At 45.3% G+C, this 25,485-nt stretch overlaps 1 protein-coding gene across 1 annotated transcript in view; it reads right to left on the bottom strand.

Moving 5' to 3' along the window:
- The window catches only part of FBXO42 (F-box protein 42), a 104,308-nt gene that overhangs the window by 35,109 nt on the left and 43,714 nt on the right, over positions 1-25,485 (bottom strand). The window contains exons 3-4 of the mRNA XM_073317006.1: positions 18,960-19,076; positions 8,265-8,399 (exon numbers count right to left, since the gene is read on the bottom strand). Of these exons, the coding sequence (XP_073173107.1) occupies positions 8,265-8,399; positions 18,960-19,076 (252 nt within the window). The remainder of the gene's footprint in view (positions 1-8,264; positions 8,400-18,959; positions 19,077-25,485) is intronic.

The following is a 25,485-nucleotide window of genomic DNA, read 5'->3' on the forward strand; positions in this document are numbered from 1 at the left end:
TATGTCTTTGAGAGAAAGCAAGCGTTAGCCATTTTTTTTTTTGAAAGCTAAATATTTATTGCTAGCTTAAGCACAATATCTCCCTTGGGAGATGCTGTACCCAACCTCATTGTCCTTTAGTCTAATTCCCCCATAGGACAAAAACAAAATGAAGACAACAGATATGAACTGAAACAAAGTAAGCCCTTCACCTGCAGACAGTGTGATCCATTTATGGAACTCTGGCAGTAGGAATGTGACTGGCATTAAGACCTTTCTCAGCTCATTTTAAAATCATTAGACTGGGCAGATGCCAAAGCATGCAGCCTGGCCCTCAGTCAACACACTTCAGCTTGCTTTAAGGAGCAATAGCCAGGTCTTCCTCACTCTCTCAACAAAACAGCTGTCCAAGAGGCAGAGATAAGATGGAATATGGGAAGCATCAAAGAACTGATTCCTGAGCCTATGGAATGGAATCAAGATAGCTCCTTGTTCTTCCTCCAAATGGAAAAACAGATTCCATAGACCCTAAACTAAATATCTTTCATGCTTCTTCCTTAAGGATCAGCTGGATCTTAATATATGATCATAAAAGGTGTACTTTGAACTACCTCTGGAAGCAATTCCATTGTCCACTTAGCCATCAAGTACAGTACCAAAATTTCTTCAAGACTTAAGCAGTTTCTCACTACTTGAGAGACTCATTCTAAATAAGCACACGAATTTGTCATATCAGATCAAAGCCTTTGCCAAATCTAGTATCTGGCCTCCTGCAGAGGCCCTGCCTCTAGATTAAATCTCAACCCATAATGTGTTGTGAGTTAAATGTGTAATACTGGATCTGAAAGACAGGTAGTTGGGATTCCTCCCTATCCCCTACAGGCTGTTAGCTTACACTGAAGGGTAAGATTTAATTTAATTTCCCTGTGCAGCACCAAGTGTTAATAAAATTAGCTCTCCTTTTAAAGCCCACCTGCTTCATTTACCTCTGCCTCAAGATGCAGTGAATTCCACATGTGCCTTAAATGTCATTTCTTTTTACTTGTTCAAGGACTCATTTGAATTTAATGTCCTTACTCTGTTTTTCTGCTTTTGCCCCTCTAATTTCCTACTCTTTTTCCAGGCAGTAGAGAATAATGTGGCAAGGACACCAAAAGGCAGCTAGCTATGGGCAAGAAACCACCAGAAGCACTAGCATGGGTGAGTCATCTCATCTGAAGACAGATGGAGAAATGTGCTCTGTTCAGCTAGACTCCTTGTCTGAAGTTTCAGTTGCGATCTGATCTGGGCACGTGTGCTGATGACAGCATGCAGAAATATTTCCCCAGGGGATCTTCCCATAGGACTTAACTGACATATTCCCACAGGACTTGCTCTTTAAGAGCGCTATTTGTTAAGACAGTGGGAATTTTTCTGTACATATTATTGACAGAGGAATCTAGATGCAGATCAGGGTGGTAGTATCCGGATTCATTAAACACAGAACATTTTTTAAATAAAAACAACCTGCAGGCCATATACTACATTCAGCCTCAATGAAGAACCACTGCCAGTTACATCACCTTCCCCACTCCTCACCAGATTAAATGTATTCAGGGTGGGACAGCATTATAACAGGAGAGGAAGAAGAGAATAAGTCAAAGTTTGATCATACAGATGTTAAGTTATTGCATTGTAAGAAGATTTAAAAAATCCTGAGTTTTGATTAGGTTGTCCATCACCATCTGAGCGCCTGCAAGGTTAGTTATCAGAAACAGATCAGATCTCCCAGATCTTCAAATACAAGAACTACTTAAACCAACAATTCGAGCCTCAAACAATCTTGACATCTTCATCAGCTCCTCCTTTTTAATTGTGCAAATTGTCTTATAACAGAACTGCAAATCATTCCCATAAAAACCCTCATGACTCTGATCTTGGAACATCCATATCTTCTCCTCACCAAGGCTATGTCTACTCTACAAATCTACGTTGCCAACTGTGCCCACATATCTATTCAGGGGACACCATCACAGGGCCTAATAACATCAGCCACACTATCAGAGGCTCGTTCATCTGCACATCCACCAATGTGTTATATGCCATCATGTGCCAGCAATGCCCCTCTGCTATGTACATTGGTCAAACTGGACAGTCTCTACGTAAAAGAGTAAATGGACACAAATCAGATGTCAAGAATTATAACATTCATAAACCAGTCAGAGAACACTTCAATCTCTCTGGTCACACGATTACAGACATGAAAGTCGCTATTTTACAACAAAAAAACTTCAAATCCAGACTCCAGCGAGAAACTGCTGAATTGGAATTCATTTGCAAATTGGATTCAATTAACTTAGGCTTGAATAGAGACTGGGAGTGGCTTAGTCATTATGCAAGGTAGCCTATTTCCCCTTGTTTTTTTCCTACCCCCCCCCCCCCCAGACGTTCTTGTTAAACCCTGGATTTGTGCTGGAAATGGCCCACCTTGATTATCATACACATTGTAAGGAGAGTGGTCACTTTGGATAAGCTATTACCAGCAGGAGAGTGGGGGGGGGGGGGTGGGGGGGAAGAAAACCTGGATTTGTGCTGGAAATGGCCCAACTTGATTATCATACACATTGTAAGGAGAGTGATCACTTTAGATAAGCTATTACCAGCAGGAGAGTGGGGTGGGAGGAGGTATTTTTTTATGCTTTGTGTGTATATAATAAGATCTTCTACACTTTCCACAGTATGCATCCGATAAAGTGAGCTGTAGCTCACGAAAGCTTATGCTCAAATAAATTGGTTAGTCTCTAAGGTGCCACAAGAACTCCTTTTCTTTTTGCGAATACAGACTAACACGGCCCTTACTCTGAAATCTACAAACCTGTAGATTTCTCCTGTGTAGCTGCTCTTCTGTCGGCATAATTAAACCACCCCAAATGAATGGCGGTAGCTATGTTGGTGGGAGAGCATCTCCCGCCAACATAGTGCTACCCACACCAGTGCTTTCGTCAGTGAAACTTATGTTGATCAGGGTATGGTTGTTTTTCTCCCCCCCCCCCCCCCCGCACCCTGACTGACAAAAGCACCAGTATAGACACAGCCTAAGTCAAACCTTTATACACTTTGAGCTCAAGTCTAAGCACTCACTACCTGCTTATTTTTAACCCTTAGATACAAGACATTGGATTTTCTGATTAAAAACATTGTTAAGGTCATCGGCACCCAACTCTCTAGGATGAGCATGAAAGATACTAAGGGCAGGGGCCATCTTTCCTCAGTGTCTGTACAGAGCCTAGCAAAATGGAGTTCTGATCCATGACAAGGACAGTTCTAGGCACTAAGATAACACAAATAAGTAGTGATAACACTGTTTTCCCATTGGCTTCCTTTGTGACAGGAGGGCACCTCACATTGAAGTGAATTCTATTTCATGTGCTTGCCACCTCATTCCATTCCAAAGAGCTGCCTCTACTTCCGCAGTTGTTCAATTTAAGTTGCAAAAGCATGAGTTATATGGAAAAAAAACATGTTTAAACACAGATTTTTAATGTTTAAAACCACTGTGGGAAATAACTTTTAGCTCTAGCTCACAATATGGGGATTGCATGAATACCTGTTTCCCACGCTCCCTGGTTGCTGTGGGTAACCAGCTGAGACATGTTTTATCCACTCCTCCAAATACCTGAACTGGCAACCTCCAAAGTTATTCAAAGCTCTCAGCACTGGGACAATGACTTCTATCAACCCAGGCTCTCAACTTCACTTAAGTGTCACTAATTATACATAGCACAAAGTAGCATAAAACAGTTTGCTAGACCATAGAAAAGGCATTCTGTCTGAGAGGAGGTACGCTAAGGGCTGCATTGGGGGGCTGTGTTGGTGAGTATCTGAGTGTCTGTTGTGTGGACAGTTTGTCAGTTTGACTGTGTGCTTGATTGTTTGAAAAGTGTGAATTGGGAGTGCTTTGTTCCAGGTGAGCCTTGAGTGGGCCTGACTGTTATAAAAAGCCAGTCAGCTGCGAACCAGCTGAGCCACCAATGGAGAGGCTAACAGAAGGAGTTTGCCTGGAGAGAGCCCACTGAGGCTTACATCTTGCAGGTTCTCTGAGTAGTTACTACAACTCCTGAGGAAGCTTGTAGAAGGAAGGTAATATGGATGGGGAGCGTTCAGCTGTTACCTGCACAGGATGTGCCATGTTTGTCTTTCTTCCACAGGACAGAAGTGACTTTGTCTGTACAGAAGTGCAAGCTGGTCTCCACATTGGAAGAGAAGGTTCAAGGTCTGGAGAAACAAGTATCGACCCTGCGTTGCATAGGAGAAACTGAAGATTTCCTAGACAGACTTCAGGATATGCTTCTACGGACACAACATTCTGAAGTTTCAGAGCAGGCTGCACAGTGGGACAGAAGGACTGTGAAGAAATCTGGCAGCATGTGACCTCCAGAAGAAGAAAGGGGAATGTCCAAGTAAGCAACCGTTTTCAGGTTCTCTCCACAAGTACTACTGCGGAGAGTGGACTAGATGATACATCTGAGGGAAGGGAACAGAAGGAGACTCCGCCAACTGGAAGGCATGAGATGCCCTATCCTAGGGATGGGGGTTCCACGACCACCGCTCCCAAGAGAAGGAGGTGAGTGGTGATGGCTGGGGATTCCCTCCTCAGGGGGACTGAGTCATCTATCTGCCACCCCAACCGGGAAAACCAAGTAGTCTGCTGCTTGCCAGGAGAGACTGCAGAGATTCATCAAGCCCTTGGATCGCTACCCCTTTCTGCTTCTCCACGGGGGCACCAAAGATACTGCCAAGAATGACCTTGAGTGGATCACTGCAGACTAGGTGGCTCTGGGAAGAAAAATAAAGGAGTTTGAGGCGCAAGTGGTGTTCTCGTCCATCCTCCCTGTGGAAGGAAAAGGCCCGGGTAGAGACCGTCAAATCGTGGAAGTCAACGAATGGCTACGCAGGTGGTGTCTGAGAGAAGGCTTTGGATTCTTCGACCAAGGGATGGTGTTCCAAGAAGGAGGACTGCTAGGCAGAGACGGGCTCCACCTAACAGAGAGGGAAGAGCATCTTCGCAAACAGGCTGGCTAACCTAGTGAGGAGGGCTTTAAACTAGGTTCACCTGGGGAAGGAGACCAAAGCCCTGAGGTAAGTGTGGAAGTGGGATACCGGTAGGAAGCACCAGCAGGAGAGTGCGAGAGGGGAGGGCTCCTGCCTCACACTGAGAAAGAGGGACAATCAGCAAGTTATCTTAAGTACCTATACACAAATGCAAGAAGCCTGGGAAACAAGCAAAGAGAACTGGAAGTCCTGGCACAGTCAAGGAATTATGAGGTGATTGGAATAACAGAAACTTGGTGAGATAACTCACATGACTGGAACACTGTCAAAGATGGATATAAACTGTTCAGGAAGGACAGGCAGGACAGAAAAGGTGGGGGAGTTGCACTGTATGTAAGAGAGCAATAGGATTGCTCAGAGCTCTGGTATGAAACGACAGAAAAACTTGAGAGTCTCTGGATTAAGTTTAGAAGTGTGAACAACAACAGTGATGTCATGGTGGGAGTCTGCTATAGATCACCGGACCAGGGGGATGAGGTGGACAAGGCTTTCTTCCGGCAACTCACGGAAGTTACTAGACCGCAGGCCCTGGTTCTCATGGGAGACTTCAATCACCCTGATATCTGCTGGGAGAGCAATACAGCAGTGCACAGACAATCCAGGAAGTTTTTGGAAAGTGTAGGGGGCAATTTCCTAGTGCAAGTGCTGGAGGAACCAATTAGGGACAGAGCTCTTCTTGACCTGCTGCTCACAAACTGGGAAGAATTAGTAGGGGAAGCAAAAGTGGATGGGAACCTGGGAAGCAGTGACCATGGAGATGGTAGAGTTCAGGATCCTGACACAACGAAGAAAGGAGAGCAGCAGAATACGGACCTGGACTTCAGAAAAGCAGACTTTGACAACCTCAGGGAACTGATGAGCAGGATCCCCTGGGAGAATAACATGAGGGGGAAAGGAGTCTAGGAGAGCTGGCTATATTTTAAAGAATTCTTATTGAGGTTACAGGGACAAACCATCCCGATGTGCTGAAAGAATAGTAAATATGGCAGGCGACTGGCTTGGCTTAACAGTGAAATCCTTGCTGATCTTAAACAAAAAAGAAGCTTACAAGAAGTGGAAGATTGGACAAATGACCAGGGAAAAGTATAAAAATATTGCTTGGGCATGCAGGAGTGAAATCAGGAAGGCCAAATCACACTTAGAGTTGCAGCTACCAAGAGCTGTTAAGAGTAACAAGAAGGGTTTCTTCTGGTATGTTAGCAACAAGAAGTCAGTCAAGGAAAGTGTGGGCCCCTTACTGAATGAGGGAGGCAACCTAGTGACAGAGGATGTGGAAAAAGCTAATGTACTCAATGCTTTATTTGCCTCTGTCTTCACGAACAAGCTCAGCTCCCAGACTACTGCACTGGGCAGCACAGCATGGGGAGGAGGTGACCAGCCCTCTGTGGAGAAAGAAGTGGTTTGGGACTATTTAGAAAAGCTGAACGAGCACAAGTCCATGGGGCCGGATGCGCTGCATCCGAAAGTGCTAAAGGAGTTGGCGGATGTGATTGCAGAGCCATTGGCCATTATCTTTGAAAACTCATGGCTATCGGAGGAGGTCCCGGACGACTGGAAAAAGGCTAATGTAGAGCCCATGTTTAAAAAAGGGAAGGAGGAGGATCTGGGGAACTACAGGCCAGTCAGCCTCACCTCAGTCCCTGGAAAAATCATGGAGCAGGTCCTCAAGGAATCAATTCTGAAACACTTAGAGGAGAGGAAAGTGATCAGGAACAGTCAGCATGGATTCACCAAGGGCAAGTCATGCCTGCCTAATCCAACTGCCTTCTATGACGAGATAACTGGCTCTGTGGATGATGGAGAAAGCAGTGGACATGTTATTCCTTCACTTTAGCAAAGCTTTTGACACGGTCTCCCACAGTATTCTTGCCAGCAAGTTAAAGAAGTATGGGCTGGTGAATGGACTATAAGGTGGATAGAAAGCTGGCTAGATCGTCAGGCTCAACGGGTAGTGATCAATGGCTCCATATCTAGTTGGCAGCCGGTATCAAGCGGAGTGCCCCAAGGGTCGGTCCTGGGGCCGGTTTTGTTCAATATCTTCATTAATGATCTGGAGGATGGCATGGATTGCACCCTCAGCAAGTTTGCAGAGGACACGAAACTAGGAGGAGTTGTAGATACGCTGGAAAGTAGGGATAGGATACAGAAGGACCTAGACAAAATAAGAGGATTGCGCCAAAAGAAATCTGATGAGATTCAACAAGGACAAGTGCAGAGTCCTGCACTTAGGACGGAACAATCCCATGCACCACTACAGACTAGGGACCGAATGGCTAGGCAGCAGTTCTGCGGAAAAGGACCTAGGGGTTACAGTGGACGAGAAGTTGGATATGAGTCAACAGCGTGCTCTTGTTGTCAAGAAGGCTAACGGCATTTTGGACTGTATAAGTAGGGGCACTGCCAGCAGATGGAGGGATGTGATCGTTCCCCTCTATTCGACATTGGTGAGGCCTCATCTGGAGTAGTGTCTAGTTTTGGGCCCCACACTACAAGAAGGATGTGAAAAAAATGGAAAGCGTCCACCAGAGGGCAACAAAAATGATTAGGGGACTGGAACACATGACTTATGAGGAGAGGCTGAGGGAACTGGGATTGTTTAGTCTGTGGAAGAGAAGAATGAGGGGGAATTTGATAGCTGCCTTCAACTACCTGAAAGGGGGTTCCAAAGAGGATGGATCTAGACTGTTCTCAGCAGTAGCAGATGACAGAACAAGGAGTAATGGTCTCAAGTTGTAGTAGGGGATGTTTAGGTTGGATATTAGGAAAAACTTTTTCTCTAGGAGGGTGGTGAAGCACTGGAATGTGTTACCTAGGGAGGTGGTGGAATCTCCTTCCTTAGAAGTTTTTAAGGTCAGGCTTGACAAAGCCCTGGCTGGGATGATTTAGTTGGTGTTGGTCCTGCTTTGAGCAGGGGGTTGGACTAGATGATCTCCTGAGGCCCCTTCCAACCCTGATATTCTATGATTCAACTTGCCCCAGAGTACAGTTCTCTGGATGGAAGGACAACAAAACACTCTGCATTTACCAACAGATACAACCTAAAAATCATTCAGCTAAAGAAGCTAACGATGATAGGAATGGGCAAGCTAAGTATCAAGCTGTGGGGCCCTATAAGGAAGACACTTAGGGTCAGCTTTGGGTAGTTTACTGTAAGGAATAAGAATAAGAGCAATCAAAGATCTTTAACATCTCACCTGATGCCAGAGGACGGATCCACTCTTTGCTATTGAGGTCAAGTCTCCAGAGGTCATTGAACGCAGCATTGCAACTGCTCTGGGTGCAGCCACCAAAAACATACATTGACTGATTAGCATCATAGTAACATGCACCTAAAAAAGGAGGAGACAAAAACAAAAACAATCAGTTAAAATTATCTCCCCCATATTTTTTATAAAATTAGGGAATTTGCTCACAACAGAGAAAATACATGTTAGAGTCCTTTAAATAAACACTGAATAGTCTAGAAGTGTCACAGACCAAAGTAAACCTACAGCAACTTTGCTGTAAAATGATTATCCAGTCAACTGGACCTGTTCCTGAAAGTATAAAAAAAACCTGTCACCTCAAAGCTCAGTTAGATTATCTGAGAATCGCACATTCAAAATGCTCACTTCTTCTAAGCTAGTCCATATGATTTGTATTGCTGTCAAACTTTAGTAAGAGACAAGGTGAATGAGGTAATAACTTTAATTGGACCAGGTGAGAGAGACATGCTTTCAAGGTACACAGAACCCTTCTTCAGGTCTGGGAAAGGTACTCAGTGTCACAGCTAAATACAAAGTGGAACAGATTGTTTAGAATAAGTAGTTAACACACATTTCAAAGCCCTCCAGTTATAGGGGGGAAAAGAAGGGAGTGGGGGTTGCTAGTAGGCTACAGATTGTGGTAATAAGCCAGGGGTAGCCAAATTTACTCACCCTCTGAGCTGCATACAACAAAATCTTCAGAAATTTGAGAGCCAGGGTGTGCCTGCCAGGGCTTCAGCCATGCGGGAGCCACCTGACAGGGCTTGGAGCGTCAGCCTCTCTCCAGCTGAAGTCCTGAGTCCCAGCAGGCATGGCTGAAGTCCAAAGAACCCCTCCACGCTGACGGAAATGGGCCACGTCCACCCTAACTGAATTGGTCTCGTTAGCACTGACTCGCCCACTTGGTAAGGCGACTCCCATCTTTTCACATGCTGTGTATTTATACCTGCCTACTGTATTTTCCACTCCAGGCATCTGATGAAGTGGGTTTTAGCCCATGAAAGCTTATGCCCAAATAAATTTGTTAGTGTCTAAGGTGCCACAAAGACTACAGGTGTACAGCACGTAGCCCAAGTATATGCAGATAGAGGGAGATATTAAGTAACATAATATTTTATATCTACAAAGAACTTTTTGCCCTGAAGAAGCACAGAACACTTCACAAGCAGCCAAAAGGCAGATCACTTTCAGGTGGAGCTAGCAGTAGCTGATGCACAGCAAGCTGCATAAAAGTGACAAGAGGGTAAAAAGGGGAAATCTTGGCTAAGACTGAAGAAAACCCAGATTCTTACACTAAGACATAGATCTATAATGCCTGCATTTACCCATCCAGGTTTTTATCCCATGGTACCATCACTATGGGATGGGAGCACCTTTCACAAGAGTAAACAAGAACATACTGAACAGAAACTATAAATAGGTCCTATCTGCCCTAAAAGAATGACAAAAAGAAAAGGAGTACTTGTGGCACCTTAGAGACTAACCAATTTATTTGAGCATAAGCTTTCGTGAGCTACAGCTCACTTGATCCTGCCAGGGTTTGCATGGGGCTACAGAAATTCCGGATATATGATCTCTGAACTTCAGACTACTAAACTATCCTGACTAGTGCAAGAGGCCAATATGATACCGATGAACTTCCTTCATAGAATATCAGGGTTGGAAGGGACCCCTGAAGGTCATCTAGTCCAACCCCCTGCTCAAAGCAGGACCAATTCCCAGTTAAATCATCCCAGCCAGGGCTTTGTCAAGCCTGACCTTAAAAACCTCTAAGGAAGGAGATTCTACCACCTCCCTAGGTAACGCATTCCAGTGTTTCACCACCCTCTTAGTGAAAAAGTTTTTCCTAATATCCAATCTAAACCTCCCCCACTGCAACTTGAGACCATTACTCCTCGTTCTGTCATCTGCTACCATTGAGAACAGTCTAGAGCCATCCTCTTTGGAACCCCCTTTCAGGTAGTTGAAGGCAGCTATCAAATCCCCCCTCATTCTTCTCTTCTGCAGGCTAAACAATCCCAGCTCCCTCAGCCTCTCCTCATAAGTCATGTGTTCTAGACCCCTAATCATTTTTGTTGCCCTTCGCTGGACTCTCTCCAATTTATCCACATCCTTCTTGTAGTGTGGGGCCCCAAACTGGACACAGTACTCCAGATGAGGCCTCACCAATGTCGAATAGAGGGGAACGATCACGTCCCTCGATCTGCTCGCTATGCCCCTACTTATACATCCCAAAATGCCATTGGCCTTCTTGGCAACAAGGGCACACTGCTGACTCATATCCAGCTTCTCGTCCACTGTCACCCCAGGTCCTTTTCCGCAGAACTGCTGCCTAGCCATTCGGTCCCTAGTCTGTAGCGATGCATTGGATTCTTCCATCCTAAGTGCAGGACCCTGCACTTATCCTTATTGAACCTCATCAGATTTCTTTTGGCCCAATCCTCCAATTTGTCTAGGTCCTTCTGTATCCTATCCCTCCCCTCCAGCGTATCTACCACTCCTCCCAGTTTACTCCTTATTTGAGTATTTCTCCTCAAAGTCTTGGGTTCTCTTGTTATCTCTTACTATAATGACCACTTTCCCTCTTATGTTCGTGAGTCCTGTACGGTTACTTCATCTTCAGTCCTGTATAGTTCAGTGTGGCAAGGATACCCTTTTTCATGTCTCTCATCTAACCCAGTGTCAGCAACAGGGACATGAATGACAGACAGCTAGCTGGCACAGGATCACCCAGACACGACAAAGGTCAGGAAGAGGCAGGCTGGGGAAAGCAACTGGAAGAATTAGCTAAACTTTAATAAGCTTCCTTGACTGAGGCTGAGCATTTGCTGTTTGTAACTTGAGCTTGCAAACTGGTGAAAGGAAAGAGTGGGGAGAGAGATTTTAAATTCACAACAGCTATTCCAGATGACCAGGTAACAAATTGCAAGACTGTTTCTAGTCTGCTTGGTGAGGTTTTTCTTCTCTGGGATGCAGACTTCGCTAATTATCCGTGCCTTTGTCTCCTAAAAATAAGTCTACTGTAATACACTCAACATGGGGCTATACCAAAAGACTGAATCTCACTCTGAACAATTCTGACAACTGCAATCAAGCTGTCAGTCTCCTGGTCTGAAAGGGAGGGATGTCCTCCATGAATGGTCCTCCACCCAGGAATTCAATTAATCCTTGATCTGAAATTGCTCCAAAATTTTAACCTTCAAGGCATGCTGCAAAGTTCATTTATTTTCTCAGAGCTTTGGCAAGAGGCACGTAGCATGGCTGGAGGTGAGGAAGAAGTTTATTTCCTGATATTTAATTTATATTGCTGTTGAGGGCCTGGCTAGACAGATTATTGCATTTGATTGTGTATTTTTAATATTGTACAAGTACTTGGAGTTCTGCAATAGGCATAATCTAAATTGCTGATAAATTGGAGAAGGTTCAGAGAAGAGCCACGAGAATTATTAAAGGATTAGTAAACATGCCACATCCCCTGGCTTGAAGTGGTTTCCATCATATACTGGGTTTACAGTTTGGTTCAATGGCTCTGAGCACCCGAACTATACAAATTGTTCCAGCACCCCTGAAAGATACCTTGTAGGGATAGACTCAAGGAGTGCCATCTGTTTAGCTTAACAATCAGAAGATTAAGGGGTGACTTGATTACAGTCTATATGTGTCTACATTGGGAACAAATATTTAATGAAGGGGTCTTCAATCTAGCAGCGAAAGGCATAACACGATCCCATGGCCAAAAGTTGAAGTTAGATAATTCAGACTGGAAACAAGGTGTAAATTTTTAACAGTGAAGGTAATTACTTATTGATACAACTTACCAAGGGTCATGGTGGATTCTCCATCATTAGCAATTTTTAACTCAAGACTGGATGTTTTTTTAAGAGATCTGCTCTAGGACTTCATTTGTGGATGTTCTATGGCCTATGTTATACAGGTGGTCGGACTAGATGATCACAATGGTCCCTTCTGGCCCTGGAATCTTTGGCTCTGTTCTCTGCTGAAACAGCCCACGAAGATGGGCTGTAATGTCAGTAAAGACTTGGAGTGCCCACCTGCTGTTCCAAAGCTTGATTACATTTTGGACACACCACTTCAAAAAGCAAAACCACCCCTCTCCAAAACAGACGGCACCGAGAACTGGCACTTAAGTCTCAATGAGGATTCACGGATTGAATACATATCAGTAAGGATACTTCCAACCATTAAGAAAATCCAAAGTTCTACAGAACTGCATTGAACAAAGTGATAGCAATGCCAATACTAAAGCAAGATATAACCCTCCACCCCCCCCCCCAAAAAAAAAAAAGATGTCTGTACAGCAAGAGTGAAGTGTTCTAAGCTTTGGGAAAACTAAAGGGCGTCAGCTGGGGTTTGCAGAGAGCACTGATAGTTGTCCTTGCAAGGGACAGGGATAGGACAGGAGAAGAACAGATGAGAATGTCAAAGTTCAGCCAATGGTGTAGACCAGCATGTGGTTAATGATCTAACACAGAAGTGAAGGAGTAGCTCTAATTATGCAAACAAAACCACAGCAACAGATGCGGAAGTTCAAGACCAAGCACCATCATAAATAACCTACAAGACAAGTGAAGCAAAGCTATACGAGTAACAGCAGATAGGAGGGTGGTAATCCCACCAGGAAGGGACGAAGGCTGGAAAGGAAAGGAAATTCGAGGTTGTCAGAGTGCACTGGAGCTGCACCTTTTACAATATTAGAGCTCGGTTTTTGCAGCTTTGATGAACCCTGATATTTGCTGTCCTTTGATGTAAAACTCAAGGAGGACACAATGTATTTGGAAACTGCGCCAGCCCTTCCCTTCCTCTAAATCACAAGTTATGGAATTAACCAACATTTTGGTGGAGGTAACTGGAGTCAAAATATCCGTGACAGAAAACAAAGGGAAATGTGGAATAACAGGAGCAAGTGGAGTGATGCTCAAACTCTGGTGGCCAGGGGAAATATGTTAGGGTAGGTCGCTGTTACCAAAGGTCACTGTTCACAGGATTTATTCTGAACTCAGAGTCAGTTTATTCAGTATTAGTAAAAGGTCCCTGGATTTTACTGATCAAATGCCCCTGCCATAATTCTTTAACTCAGTAATATATTCATAGTGTCAATGACCCTTTTTTAAACACAGCCCACCCATAGGCACACCAGTCATATTCATCCCACCAAAGAGAGCCACTAGGTCTGAATGAATTAGATGTAATAAAACAGTACATTCAACCACTGACAACTCCACTCAGCAGGGGAAGCAATGAAACCCATCTCCTCCTTTCAGAAATGGCTCATTGTCTGACCTGTGACTTGTCATTCAGATCACCTGCTTCCTCTATTCAAAGCCCACAGAAAGGCCAATAGCTCTAATGCCCTTGGCTTTTACAGAAAAGTCCAGTGCATGAGCTGACCACACAGCAGGAACTGGGGATTTGCAGATACAGAGCACGCAAGGACAATGGTCCCAGTCAACATCTTACGCAGAGCATGATCATTTGGCATATACATGCTTACAGCGTGTTCAAAGACAGGGAGTATTATCAAATATTTTTTCCTATTTCTCCTACTCAGAATACCATTGCCACATAATGGAAGGGTTTAACATCTACCACACCCACTCAAACCTAAATTACCAATAGCAGAACTAGTATTGGGATAGATTTTAGGGTGGATGATATGGTGCACCATCCTTGCATTATATTGTGTCTGTGTTATTTTCCAAGCTCTGGCAGCTCACCATGATGCTGACTTGCAGCACTGCTTGCTATCGTCCTGGGCCTCTCCCTAAGCAGAGACTGCCAGGTTTTGCAGTGGTTTTGTGATGTAGGCACATGTCTGATAAGGACTAGGCTAACACCACATTTCATTTTCACATAGTGACTCAATGTATATTCGAACCCCAGTCTCTACAGGTGAAAGGGCAGGGTATTAGTCCACTAGATCTATTTCTAGCCTCCCATATCTTGTGGAATTTAAATCAATAGACGCGAATACAAGTATAACTTCACCTTGTTCATATACAAAGAGATAATGGGAAAATACAAAAGCATTAGAGGCTGCCTGATGGATTCCCTGCCAAACTGCAAACCAATCATTTGCTAATAGTGGCAGGTTAAGAGTTATTGAAACTCTTTCCTCCACCCCAATCCAAACTCTTGGCAACTGCTACTTTCAAGCAGCATCATAATGCAGCCAATTTATTATTTTTTGAAGGGAGGTGGCAGCATTCTTCTCCTCTATTTGGTTTTAAAAACAAGCCAGCCAGACAGGCACCATGACGTCCACACAGTATGTATTTTAATCATAGACCAAAATAATTTAAACTGTGCTTTCCTGCCCCTCTTTAGCAAACCATTTAAAGCTTCTGGAAAAGGAAGGCAGCTCCATTTATGTAAAAATGACAGTACAACTGAAAATTCCAGTTGTACATATTTAAAGGGCCAGCATCAATCTACGAAGTAGGGTGGAAAATGTGGTCCACTAGAAGTAGTTGTACTTAGAGCTTTTTGCTGGGCGGATGGCATGAGAATTTGAGAACTAAGGGTAGATTTTTCAAAAGCAACTAAGATTTAGGAGCATAAGTCCCACTGAAAGTCAAGAGGATTTGTGCTCCTAAAATCCACCATCACCACTATCATCATAAATAAAACAAAAACATTGTAAAACACTCCTTTATATTTGAATACCTACCCTAGAGAGATGATCAACAGTACTGATTTCAAATTTATCTTATTTTAAACATTTGTGTTTTCTCTAAATTCTGTCTATTACTTCTATGCTATATCACAGCTTCTTATACAGTAGTTTAAGAGATCCAGCGTAAGATCAGCCAACTATTACAGAGAAGGCTGGATTCAGTACATAAAACCCTTCAGATCAAAGGAAGTGCTCAACTTGTTAACTTTACTAAATACAACAAAGAGCATCAAAACTGAGTATGCGTACAGCAATTACCTTAAAGGTCAGAAATAAAAGAAGTTTATCTGTCTCACCCTAAGAGGAAGGAAAAGAAATGTGCTCTATTTAGATCCAACTTGCATTTCCTCACCACCTTCCCAATGAAAATATTGTAAATTCTTTGTGAAGTCTCCTTAGTGGACCTGACTGTTGGAGTGTAAGGACAGCCCTTTATATACAATGGCTTCCTCAGTGAAGGGTCCCAAAGCACTATAACAAACTGGTACCGGTTCTCTATACAGATCCCTTCACGCACCCTCAAAGTGCTGCAATTGCTGAGGAGCAATACAGCAGCTATTTAATAGTACACAGACATGGCATTGCAGTTTAGGACAGGAAATGAATACCACCACCACCACTTTAGGGAAGCAAAACACAGTTACTAGAGTTAGAATTTAGTGAAGTCACCAAGCTAAACCCCTACTCTTATGAAAACCATCCCTGGGTTTTTCATGACCCTAAGTCATCAAAATCAGTTTCCATCTCTCATGAAAGGCTGCCTTCCCAATAGTACACTGAGCTCCTAACGCACTGCAGCAGTGGTTCAGTACTGACTCAGAGGAAATAATGCTATCCACTAAATAACCAGCACTACTCCCTCCAACACCTGGGGGTTTCTTAGAGCTCTCTTATCCATGCCTGACCTTGCTTAGCTTAAGAGAGTTGACAGCACCACAGCAATGGGTGGTAAGACTGCAAATTAACAGCACCACCGGCCCTACAATAACTGTTTACACTACCTACATCAAAAGCAGGAATAGATTTAAACTGATATGTCAGTGCCAGTATAGACTATTCCAGACCTCAAGAAACTAAATCCTGCATTCCTCTGCTTTGCCCCCCAACCCCAATGTTTTCAGTGAAAAAATTCCCATGGTTTTACTTTATATATTAAAATTGTATTTGCCTGCTACCTTCAGTCCAAGCTTTCAACCCAACTGAAAGCCAACAGGCAGAAACATATTTAACAATGTTACGTACAAAGAAAAAGACACAGCTGGTCTTGTTCCTATTATAGTAAGCCACCATATGGCTGAAAGCCAATTTGACCACTCTTGAAGCAACCACCACTATGGGTATGTTTTTCTGAGTTTTTCTCTCCCCATGCCCTGGTACAGGTGTGAACAAACCATCTGGACTGCTGACAGTTATTCAGAATTTTCCCAATTAAAATAACTTGATTAGCCAGTATTCTGGTAACATGCTTCACTACTGAGAAAAAAGATTCGGGATTTAGACGTCACTGCAGAACTAAATATTCCATTGAAGGATCAATTTTTCTGGCGTAACGTATTCCATTCCTTTGCTGTTTGCCACGACCTTTCGATGTAGCTATGAGACCGCATCAGTCACTTGTGTTTTACTAGATGAGTCACTGTTCTATTGTAATTGTATATTTTTAGATTGTACTACATTTGTATAATAGGTTCTTATTTATTCTGATCAAGACAAAAACAGTATGACTAAAGATTGCTTGAGTTTTATAATACACTTGGCAAAAATCAGACCTACACAATGCATTTTTTCCTTCCAGGCTTTAATGTAGGAATCTTCAAAAATATGGAACAATTGATTACATGGAAGTCAAGAACCAAAGGTCTCTTCACCCACACTGAGACATTGTCCAAAAATCTGACTAAGGACAGCACCAAACAACTTAATTCGAACCAGCTTTTCTGAATACAAAGCATCATTTAAAAAACTCTCTGAACTCGCTGAGGGTTAGACTGGTGTGTGGGATGTGAGTTTTAACAGATACTACTGTGACACTTCTCGGGGCACCCAGGGTTGAAAGTCACATTATTACTACCCGCCTCCAACATGAGGGACTCTTGCCTAATCAGCTAGGCACAACCAGCATGTCAGCCACCCACATTCTCCTCTGGGCTACACCAGCCATCTTTGCCTGTCACGTTGACAACAGATGCACCCCAGTCCCCAAGTCCCTTTCAGGTGTCCCCCTGGGGTATCCAGATCCTGATGACTGGATACACAGAGATCCTCTGCTCCCAAAGGAACAGTGTACCACAGTTTACCACTTCTACCTTAGACCATCACTCCTGTATTATGTACAGCACTTGAGCTCAGTTACAAAACAAAGGAATTTAAGAATAGAGATTCAAATAAAAAGCAGAGAGAGAGATGGGAACAAATGATTATGTATAAAATGGCACAACCATGCATTCTAAAGCCTAAACTTAACTACCAAGTTATCCTCCTAACAGCTTCTCTCACCCAAAGTTCTCTCCAGCATTTTCAACCAAGCCTGGCTGAGATCCCTTTTCATGAAGCAAACTTGCTATCCGTTTACTTCCTAGGTGAAGGATGCCACAGTGCGTGTCTACACCCCGAAATATACCAGAACAGACCCATCTACAATTTTCAACACTGAAAAAGAGGAAATTTAAGGGATTTTCCACAGCTTATTTTTAGTAAAGAGTCTCAAAATTTTGCTCTGGCAGGGGGTTTTATTAGGTTTGGCGAGTTTCACCCTAAACCTAGAAATCTGTATCCAATTCCCTGGCTGCCCCCTGAGCCTGGCTACTAAAGGCAATTAGTAAAAATAGTGCCAGACGGGTGAGGGAAAGACATAAGAACAATGTGCAAGTCATCTTCAGGTGGTTTTCTAGCACTGGTACTTAAACCTGAGGGGTGTAGGTGTGTGCAGGCGCTGTGCATCACTCACTGAATAAATTACTACTTGGGAATATGAAAATGTTATGACTGATGATGCTCAGAATCCTACCACTCACTTTATATTTGTTTACCTTTTTACAATGAAATCCTGCTCCCTCGAGAGCCATCTTCCAGCAGAGCCAGAGCCAGAGATGTATATAGACAGGGACTGAATTTGTGTTATAATTGCCTCGCACAATACGACTAGAACCTCTAGGAGCTACTGGAATACAAATGAATTGTCATTTGATTTATGTCCCCGCATGAGAACATTTTTCAATTTTGTTACAGAACTTCAGAAGCAGAAAGCAAAGATTCACTCCTAAATTAAGCAGCATCAGTTGAGTCATTGGCTTCTATGAACAGGTCAGATCCATATCAAAATGTGATTGCTTCAGTACCTCTAATCTGCAATCCTGCATGCTTTATATGAAGAAAAATATAGCTTAGCTCCTCCAAATAATGCAGAAATATGTAATTATCATCTACTACAGAAACCCGCATATGCCAATCCAGCAGCCATGTATAGGCTCCAATTCATTAGCTCTACCAATGTCACTGCACTCAAGTCATTAGAGTGAAGGTTCTGTCATTTTGACTGCAGAAAGCTAAGAGGGACTGAATATTAAAGAGGAAAATTAGTTAAGTCTAAGGGTGGGGTTTTCAAAAGTTCCCAAATGCCTTAGGAGCACATGTCCCACTGACTTTCAATAGGAGTTGTGCTCCTAAGTCACTCAGTCACTTTTCCTCTTAACATCAGAGTGTTAACAACAACAAATGGTTTATACATATCTATACTCGTATACTGTTTGTGTTGTCAGAACAGCATATTGCACACATACATTTAACTTTTACCCAATTACAGGGATGTGCACTACTGCTACATCTTGGCTCAAAGTACAAACACCTTGCATTATAAATGCTCTGCAAACATGACAGCAGCTGCTAGGGGTGGAACACGCTAAATTACTGGGTGAGCAGAGTTCATATTTCCTTTCTAAATGGGTACTTACTGTGTGAGAAGCGCTGTGTGATTGGGGTTCCAGGATAGGGATACGTGCGACTCTCCCATTGAATATTTCCCTCTTGGACTGCCTTGATAAAGCCATGATAACACTGATGTGCCACACCTAGAAAAGGGAGAAAACAATACTTGAGTATGCTTCTGGCATAAACTTATCGTCACAAGTCTAGGAAGGAGTTGTTCCTCCATGATCAGCATTGCACAATTTCCGGAGGAAAACAAACAACCCATAGTACGCCTAAATTAGGCCTGGGTTAAGTCACTGGTCTTGATGAACAAATAGTCCAACTCAGTATGGCAAATGCTAAGGCTACGGGAGCCACAGAAATAAATGACAGTATATCCATTTCTCCTAGAAGCCATGCAGACTTGACTGCTGTTCCTTTTTGCAATACCAGGTCGGAAAAGAAAATGATAAAAGGTTAATAATTACAGTTTAATTAATGGATGTCATAAGGCTAGTAATGGAGGAGCAGCCTGGAAGGTGTAAGAAGGTGGTTAGTGATCAGAAGGTAAGTCCTTGCAGTTTGACAAAAGGACTATAACTGCTCTAGTGCAGGCCCACAGAGGATTCAAGAGGGGAGAGGACAAAACTCAAAGCCAGTGAGTGTGCCCAAAGGTGGTAACTAATTATAAGTGATCTGCACAATATCTGTTTTTAAGCACTCTCAACTTCAACAGGTTGATGACAGAATAAACCCTTTGTGCAATCTAATCACGTACACATATTGTCTGCATCAGTTATCCTCTCCTGATCAAAACCTGCAGCTAGCTAGGGTAAATTACCAGCACTGTAAGATTACCATGTTCTAAATGAGTCTGATTCAGAGGCAAGTGCTTAAATTAGAGTCAGAAATAGGTCAGAGGGCTCAACAGCTGAAGACCGTGAGAATTTGGAAGTTTGGGGTCAGTGTGTTAAACGCCTAGACTACAGTTAAGGAGGGTGTCTGCAGAGGAAAAACATGGAGGATATACAGGCTGGTAAGAGACAAATGTATTGATAAAGAAGCAAAGTCTAACAGTGGCAGGTCCAATGAACCTCCCTCAAACCACAATGCAATACCATTTCATCTGCCAGCTGGAGCCAGACGCTGGAGAGACCAGGTGAGAGATGGATGCCAGAGATGTCTGATGTATATAAATATCTTTTTGCGTTAGTGGTGAATAGGAGCTTAGTACACTTTTGGGCATTAGAAAATAGGTGTTTTAAGATAAACAATGCCGGTGTTCTACGCTGCCATGCAAGCCTGTTGTGTCCTAATCACCACATATCATCTGTGCACAACTGCTTCTTTGCCAGATGAGCATCTGCCTGTTCGTTGAAATGAACCTTTGGAGGAGTCACAATACCTTATAAGGTCTCTGAGCATGTTGGCTGCTATTGGCAACATTAAAAATAAATTTACAATTAAACATTCCTATTAGAACATACCATAATTAAAATCTGTTCATTTCTCACATTACTAAGGGGGAGATTTAGCCTCTTTGCCTGTGGCCACAAAGGCCCCCATGCAGAGCAGGACCAGAACCAGAGCTGCAGGTTCTGTATGTGGGGTACGGATTTATGCTGAGGGATTTGGGATGGGGCTCTGGGGATCCACCAGACATTGCCCCCAATGGAAGGAGAAATGTCTACTGAAGCCACAGGGCTACAGTAGCTGTCACAGAGCATCCTGGCAGATATTCTAAGGCCTGGAAACATTCGCTCCTGCCAGCATTCACAAAACCTCCTGTACCAAGCCACGATACTTAAGCCAGATACAAGAGGAGAGGATACAGCTCTTAGAGAATCTTAACATTAGCAAACAAATACCAGATTTACCTACCAAGAGAATAGTTCATTGAGAGCTGGATTCTAGTTTCAGTTATGCACCACTGTCATGGAGTCTCTCTATGCCCCAGACTGTAGTCAGTCTTCTGGGAGTGACCCCTTCAGTGTGCCAGGCCTCAAGGACCCACACGGTTCAACAGGGGCAGGCCTTTGGCCTCCAAGACTGGGCTGGCAGCATCAGCATTCCCAGTCTCTCACCATGGCGCCATGCACCAAATCCAGCCAAGCCAGACTCCTGTTGGAGGCTTGTACTGTGACCTTTCATGGCACAATGTCTACACTGCAATCAGACACCCGCTGAACATTCCCCCCATAAACTCCCCAACCCAGGTCCGATGTATCAGACACCAGCTCCAGCGACTGGGCCCTGTCCCTGAACGGGACCCCTTGGATCACGTTGCTCGGGGCAGACCACCACTGTAGGGAGGAGATAACCAAGTCTAGCATGATGAGGACCTTGTCCATCCTGTCCCTGGCCTGGGAGAACTCCAAGGTCAGCCAGAGCTGGAGGGGCCTCATTTGCAGTCTGGCGTGGCGGACCGCGTACGTGCACGCCGATATGTGACCCAAGAGCTGGGGGCACACTCTGGCTGTTGTCACTGGGAACCTTGTGACAGTGTTGATGAGCCCCTTCACGGTCTCGAACCTGTCCGGTGGGAGAAAAGCTGTGGCCGACAAGGCGTCCAGGATAAACTCCATGCATTGAACCGGGACAAACATATGATCCCTCACCCGCGACCAGGAGCTGCCCTTGACCAGCCAATCATCCAGATAGGGAAAAATCTGGACCCCCTGGCACCTGAGGTAGGCCACTACCACTGACATACATTTTGTAAATACCCTGGGGGCAGTGGATAGGCCACACGGAAGAACCGTAAATTGGTAGTGATTCTGCCCCACCACAAAACGGAGGAGGCGTCTGTGCCCCTCGAATATGTGAACGTGGAAGTACGTGTCCTGCAGATCGAAGGCAGCGTACCAGTCCCCGGGATCCAGGTAGGGGATGATGGAAGCCAGGGAGACCATGCGGAACTTGAGCTTCACCATGAACTGGTTCAGATCTCACAGGTCCAGGATAGGCCTGAGCCCCTCTTTGGCCTTCAGAGTAAGGAAATAGCGGGAGTAGAACCCCTTGTCTTTGAACTGGAGCTTTATTGAGGGTGGATCCCTGAGGAGGACTGGCAGGGCACCCCCAAGCGTCCCATCAAAATCGCCTTTTCCCCGCCTGTTTGCCCTTGGCGGACCTGGGTTGTGGGGCCAGCCTCGACTGCCTCTGAGGGAGCCTTTTATAGTCCCATGCCTTCTTATAGGCGGCCTTGTATTTTGGGTGGAGGCCTGAGCGGGAGTCTGCTGCGGCTTAAATTTAAATTTAGCCAGAGCCGGGACATAGAGACCCGGAGTCTGGAGGGTCATGAGGGAGTTCTTTATACCATGCAGCTTTGTATCCATTTGTTCCGCAAACAGAGCTTTGCCATCAAACGGTAGATCCTGCATGGCAGCCTGCGCCGCACTGGACAGCCCGGACAGCAGGGGCCACGACGCCCTTCTTATGGAAACCACGTGTCCGCCGCATCCAAAGCCACTTGCAGGATTGCCCTGGCAGCCACTGTACCTTCCTCCACCAGCGCCTTGAACTCCTTCCTATCATGCTCCTTGAGGGAGTCCTCGAACTTGAGAAGGGAGCCCCACAGATTCAATTCATACCAGCCCAGGAGAGCCTAGTGGTTTGCCACTTGTGACTGGGAGCTCGAAGATGAATAAACTTTTCTTCCGAAAGAGTCCAGCCTTCGTGAATCTTTATTTTTCGGGGTAGGGGTTGGCTGGCCCTGCTGTTCCCTGTGGTTGACCGACTCGACCACCAGGGAGTTGGGCGCCGGGTGTGTGTATAAGCACTCATGTCCCTTGGTGGGCACAAAGTACTTGTGTTCCGCCCTCCTGGAGGTGGGGGCCAAAGAGGCCGGCATTTGCCACAGAACATTTGAAATTTTTGCCACCCCTTCATGGAGAGGCAAGGCTACCCTGCCCAATGCCGAAGAGAACAGCACATTAAACAGGGAGTCCGAGGGCTCCTCCATCGCCTCTACCTGGAGGTGGAGGCTTGATGTCACCCTTTTTAGGAGTTCCTGATGGGCCCTTCCTGCGTGACTGAATGGAGCGAGGCCACAATCGCCTCATCCGGGGAGGCCGCGGAGACCAGTGCCGTTCCTTGGGTGTCCGCCGGCACCGGAGGGTCCACCACTTGGTTGGTCTCTGGGTATGGTACCGAAGGTGTACATCCCACCGACTCCTTCCTTGGAGGTCTGGAGATGGAGGCCGATGATGCCTCTGAAGCTCCAGCTACCGAGCGAACCCCCACCAGGGCTGTGTCAGGGGCCACGGTGCCCACTGGTACCACTGGGCCGGCCACAGGGCCCAGAGCCCTGCACTTGCTGCGGCACCAGTGGGCCCAGTTGCTCGGCCTGGCTGGCCTAGCCCATGGAGGGACGTCTATTAGTGGAGGCCAGGCTGATGAACGGCCTGCTGCTGTCCTGGGACCAGGAGGAGCAGTGGTGCTAGGAGCAACGCCGACCACGGGACCACGATCTCAACGTGGAGGACTGGTACCGTCGATAGCAGCTCCTCTGTGATCGGCTCCAACGGACGGACCCACGACAGCGAGATGCTGGTGATCGATGCCTTGGCAGAGTCTTGGAGTGGGATTCTGAGCGGGAACGGGGTTGACGTCCATGCCATGACCAGCTGCGGTAACCCCTCCAAGATAAGGGCCTCTGGCGACATCTGCCTCGGTCCCATCGGTACTCACTCCTTGAAGTGGAGCGGTGCCAAGAGTCTCGGTTGGATGGCACCCAACCAGACAGTCTGGTGGGAGTTGAGGGCGATCCACGTGGACTTTGCCCTGAACGGTCGCTGGGCAGCATTTCCTCGACCGAGATCGGTACTGAGCCAGGGGCGACTGCAGAGATCCCAGTGGTGGCTTGTCCCTGCAGTGTGGGACCGACATCAGTGATGCTCCTGGTACCGGCATGGACATGACGTCCCGGTCTGCCTGTAGGGCCTCTGGCATGGAGGGCACCCAGACATCTGGGGAGACCTGGTCCAAAGTGGCCGGGCTACTCCACTCTACGCGAGTCGGAGGCCTGGAAGCCTGAGGGGATCGAGGACTGCCTGACATGGGTCTAGCCTCTGCCCCAGGTTTTCCTCAATATTGCTGCGAAGAAGGAGTCTTTGCCTTCTTGTGCCCCGTGGATGGTGAGCGGTGCCGACCGGTCGAAGGCTCGCGGTGCCCGGTGCTGGCTCGGAGTGGCGCACTGGAGTCAGGATCAGTGCCAGCTCCATCAGAATGGTCCAGAGCCTAATGTCTCCTTCCCTCTTGGTCCGACGTTTGAACGACTTGAAAATCTTGCAACGATTGCTGATATGGGTTTCTCCCAAAAAGCGTAAACAGTCTGCATGTGAGTCACTCCTTGGCATAGATCGCCTACAAGTGTCACATGACTTAAAATCCAGGGCACGGGACATGCCCCGGTCTGGACGCTCTAACTAACTGAACTAACCGAGCAGCTAACTACAGGTACTAACACTGAACGAAAAGGCAGTTCTGGGGCCGAGCTACAGCAAAGCTGGAGCAGAGTAGTTCCGATGCACCTTCACTGGCGGCAAGAAGGAATGGGGGGGGGGGGGGGTTTGGGTTCAGATCCCCTTACACCGCACCATGGAGGCACCACTCCAGGGGTCGCTGGGGCACTCCCCCTACGGGTACTGCTAGGGGAAAAAACTTCCGGCACCAGCACACGTGGCGAGCATGCACATCTACTGGGGAATACACATGAGCAATCACTCGAAGAAGAAACAAAATCGCTGATACAGTTTGAGGATGACAAAAATTGGGGGAAAATGATAAATGATACAATGTGATCTGGATCATAAGCAAACCATTTAAGTATTAACACAGCTAAAAGTAAATGTATACATCTAGGAACAAAGAATGTAGGCCATATTTACAGGATGGGGGACTCTATTCTGGGAAGCAGTGAGTCTGAAAAAGATTTGATGGACATGGTGGATAATCAGCTGAACATCAGCTCCCAGTGCAATACTGTGGTCTAAAGGGTTAATGAGATCCTTGGATGCATAAACAGGGGAATTTTGAGTAGGAGGAGAGAGGTTATTTTAACCTCTGTATTTGACACTTGTGCAACCATTGCTGGAACACTGAGTCCTGCTCTGGTGTCCAGAAGGATATTGATAAATTGGAGAATTCAGAGAAGAGTCACAAGAATGATTAAAGGATAGGAAAACATGCCCTCTAATGATAGACAGACTCAAAGAGCTCAATCTATCTTGAAGAGAAGGTTAAGGGGTGGCTTACTTACAATTTACTATCCCCTAAATGGGGGAAACAATATTGGATAATGGGCTCTTCAATCCAGCAGAAAAATATATAACAACAATCCAATGGCTGGAAATTGAAGTTAGACAAATTCAGACTGGAAATAAGGTATAATTTTTTAACAGTGAGGGTAATTAACCACTGGAACAATTTACCAAGGGTTGCAGTGGATTCTCCATCACAGAATTTTTTAAATCAAGACTGGATATTCTTCTAAAAGATCTGCTCTAGACATTTTTGGAGGTCAGACTAGACAATGGTCCCTTCCAGCCTTGAAATCTATGACAGTGGAGA

This window comes from Lepidochelys kempii, chromosome 18, assembly GCF_965140265.1.
Source record: "Lepidochelys kempii isolate rLepKem1 chromosome 18, rLepKem1.hap2, whole genome shotgun sequence".
NCBI lineage: Eukaryota > Metazoa > Chordata > Testudines > Cheloniidae > Lepidochelys > Lepidochelys kempii.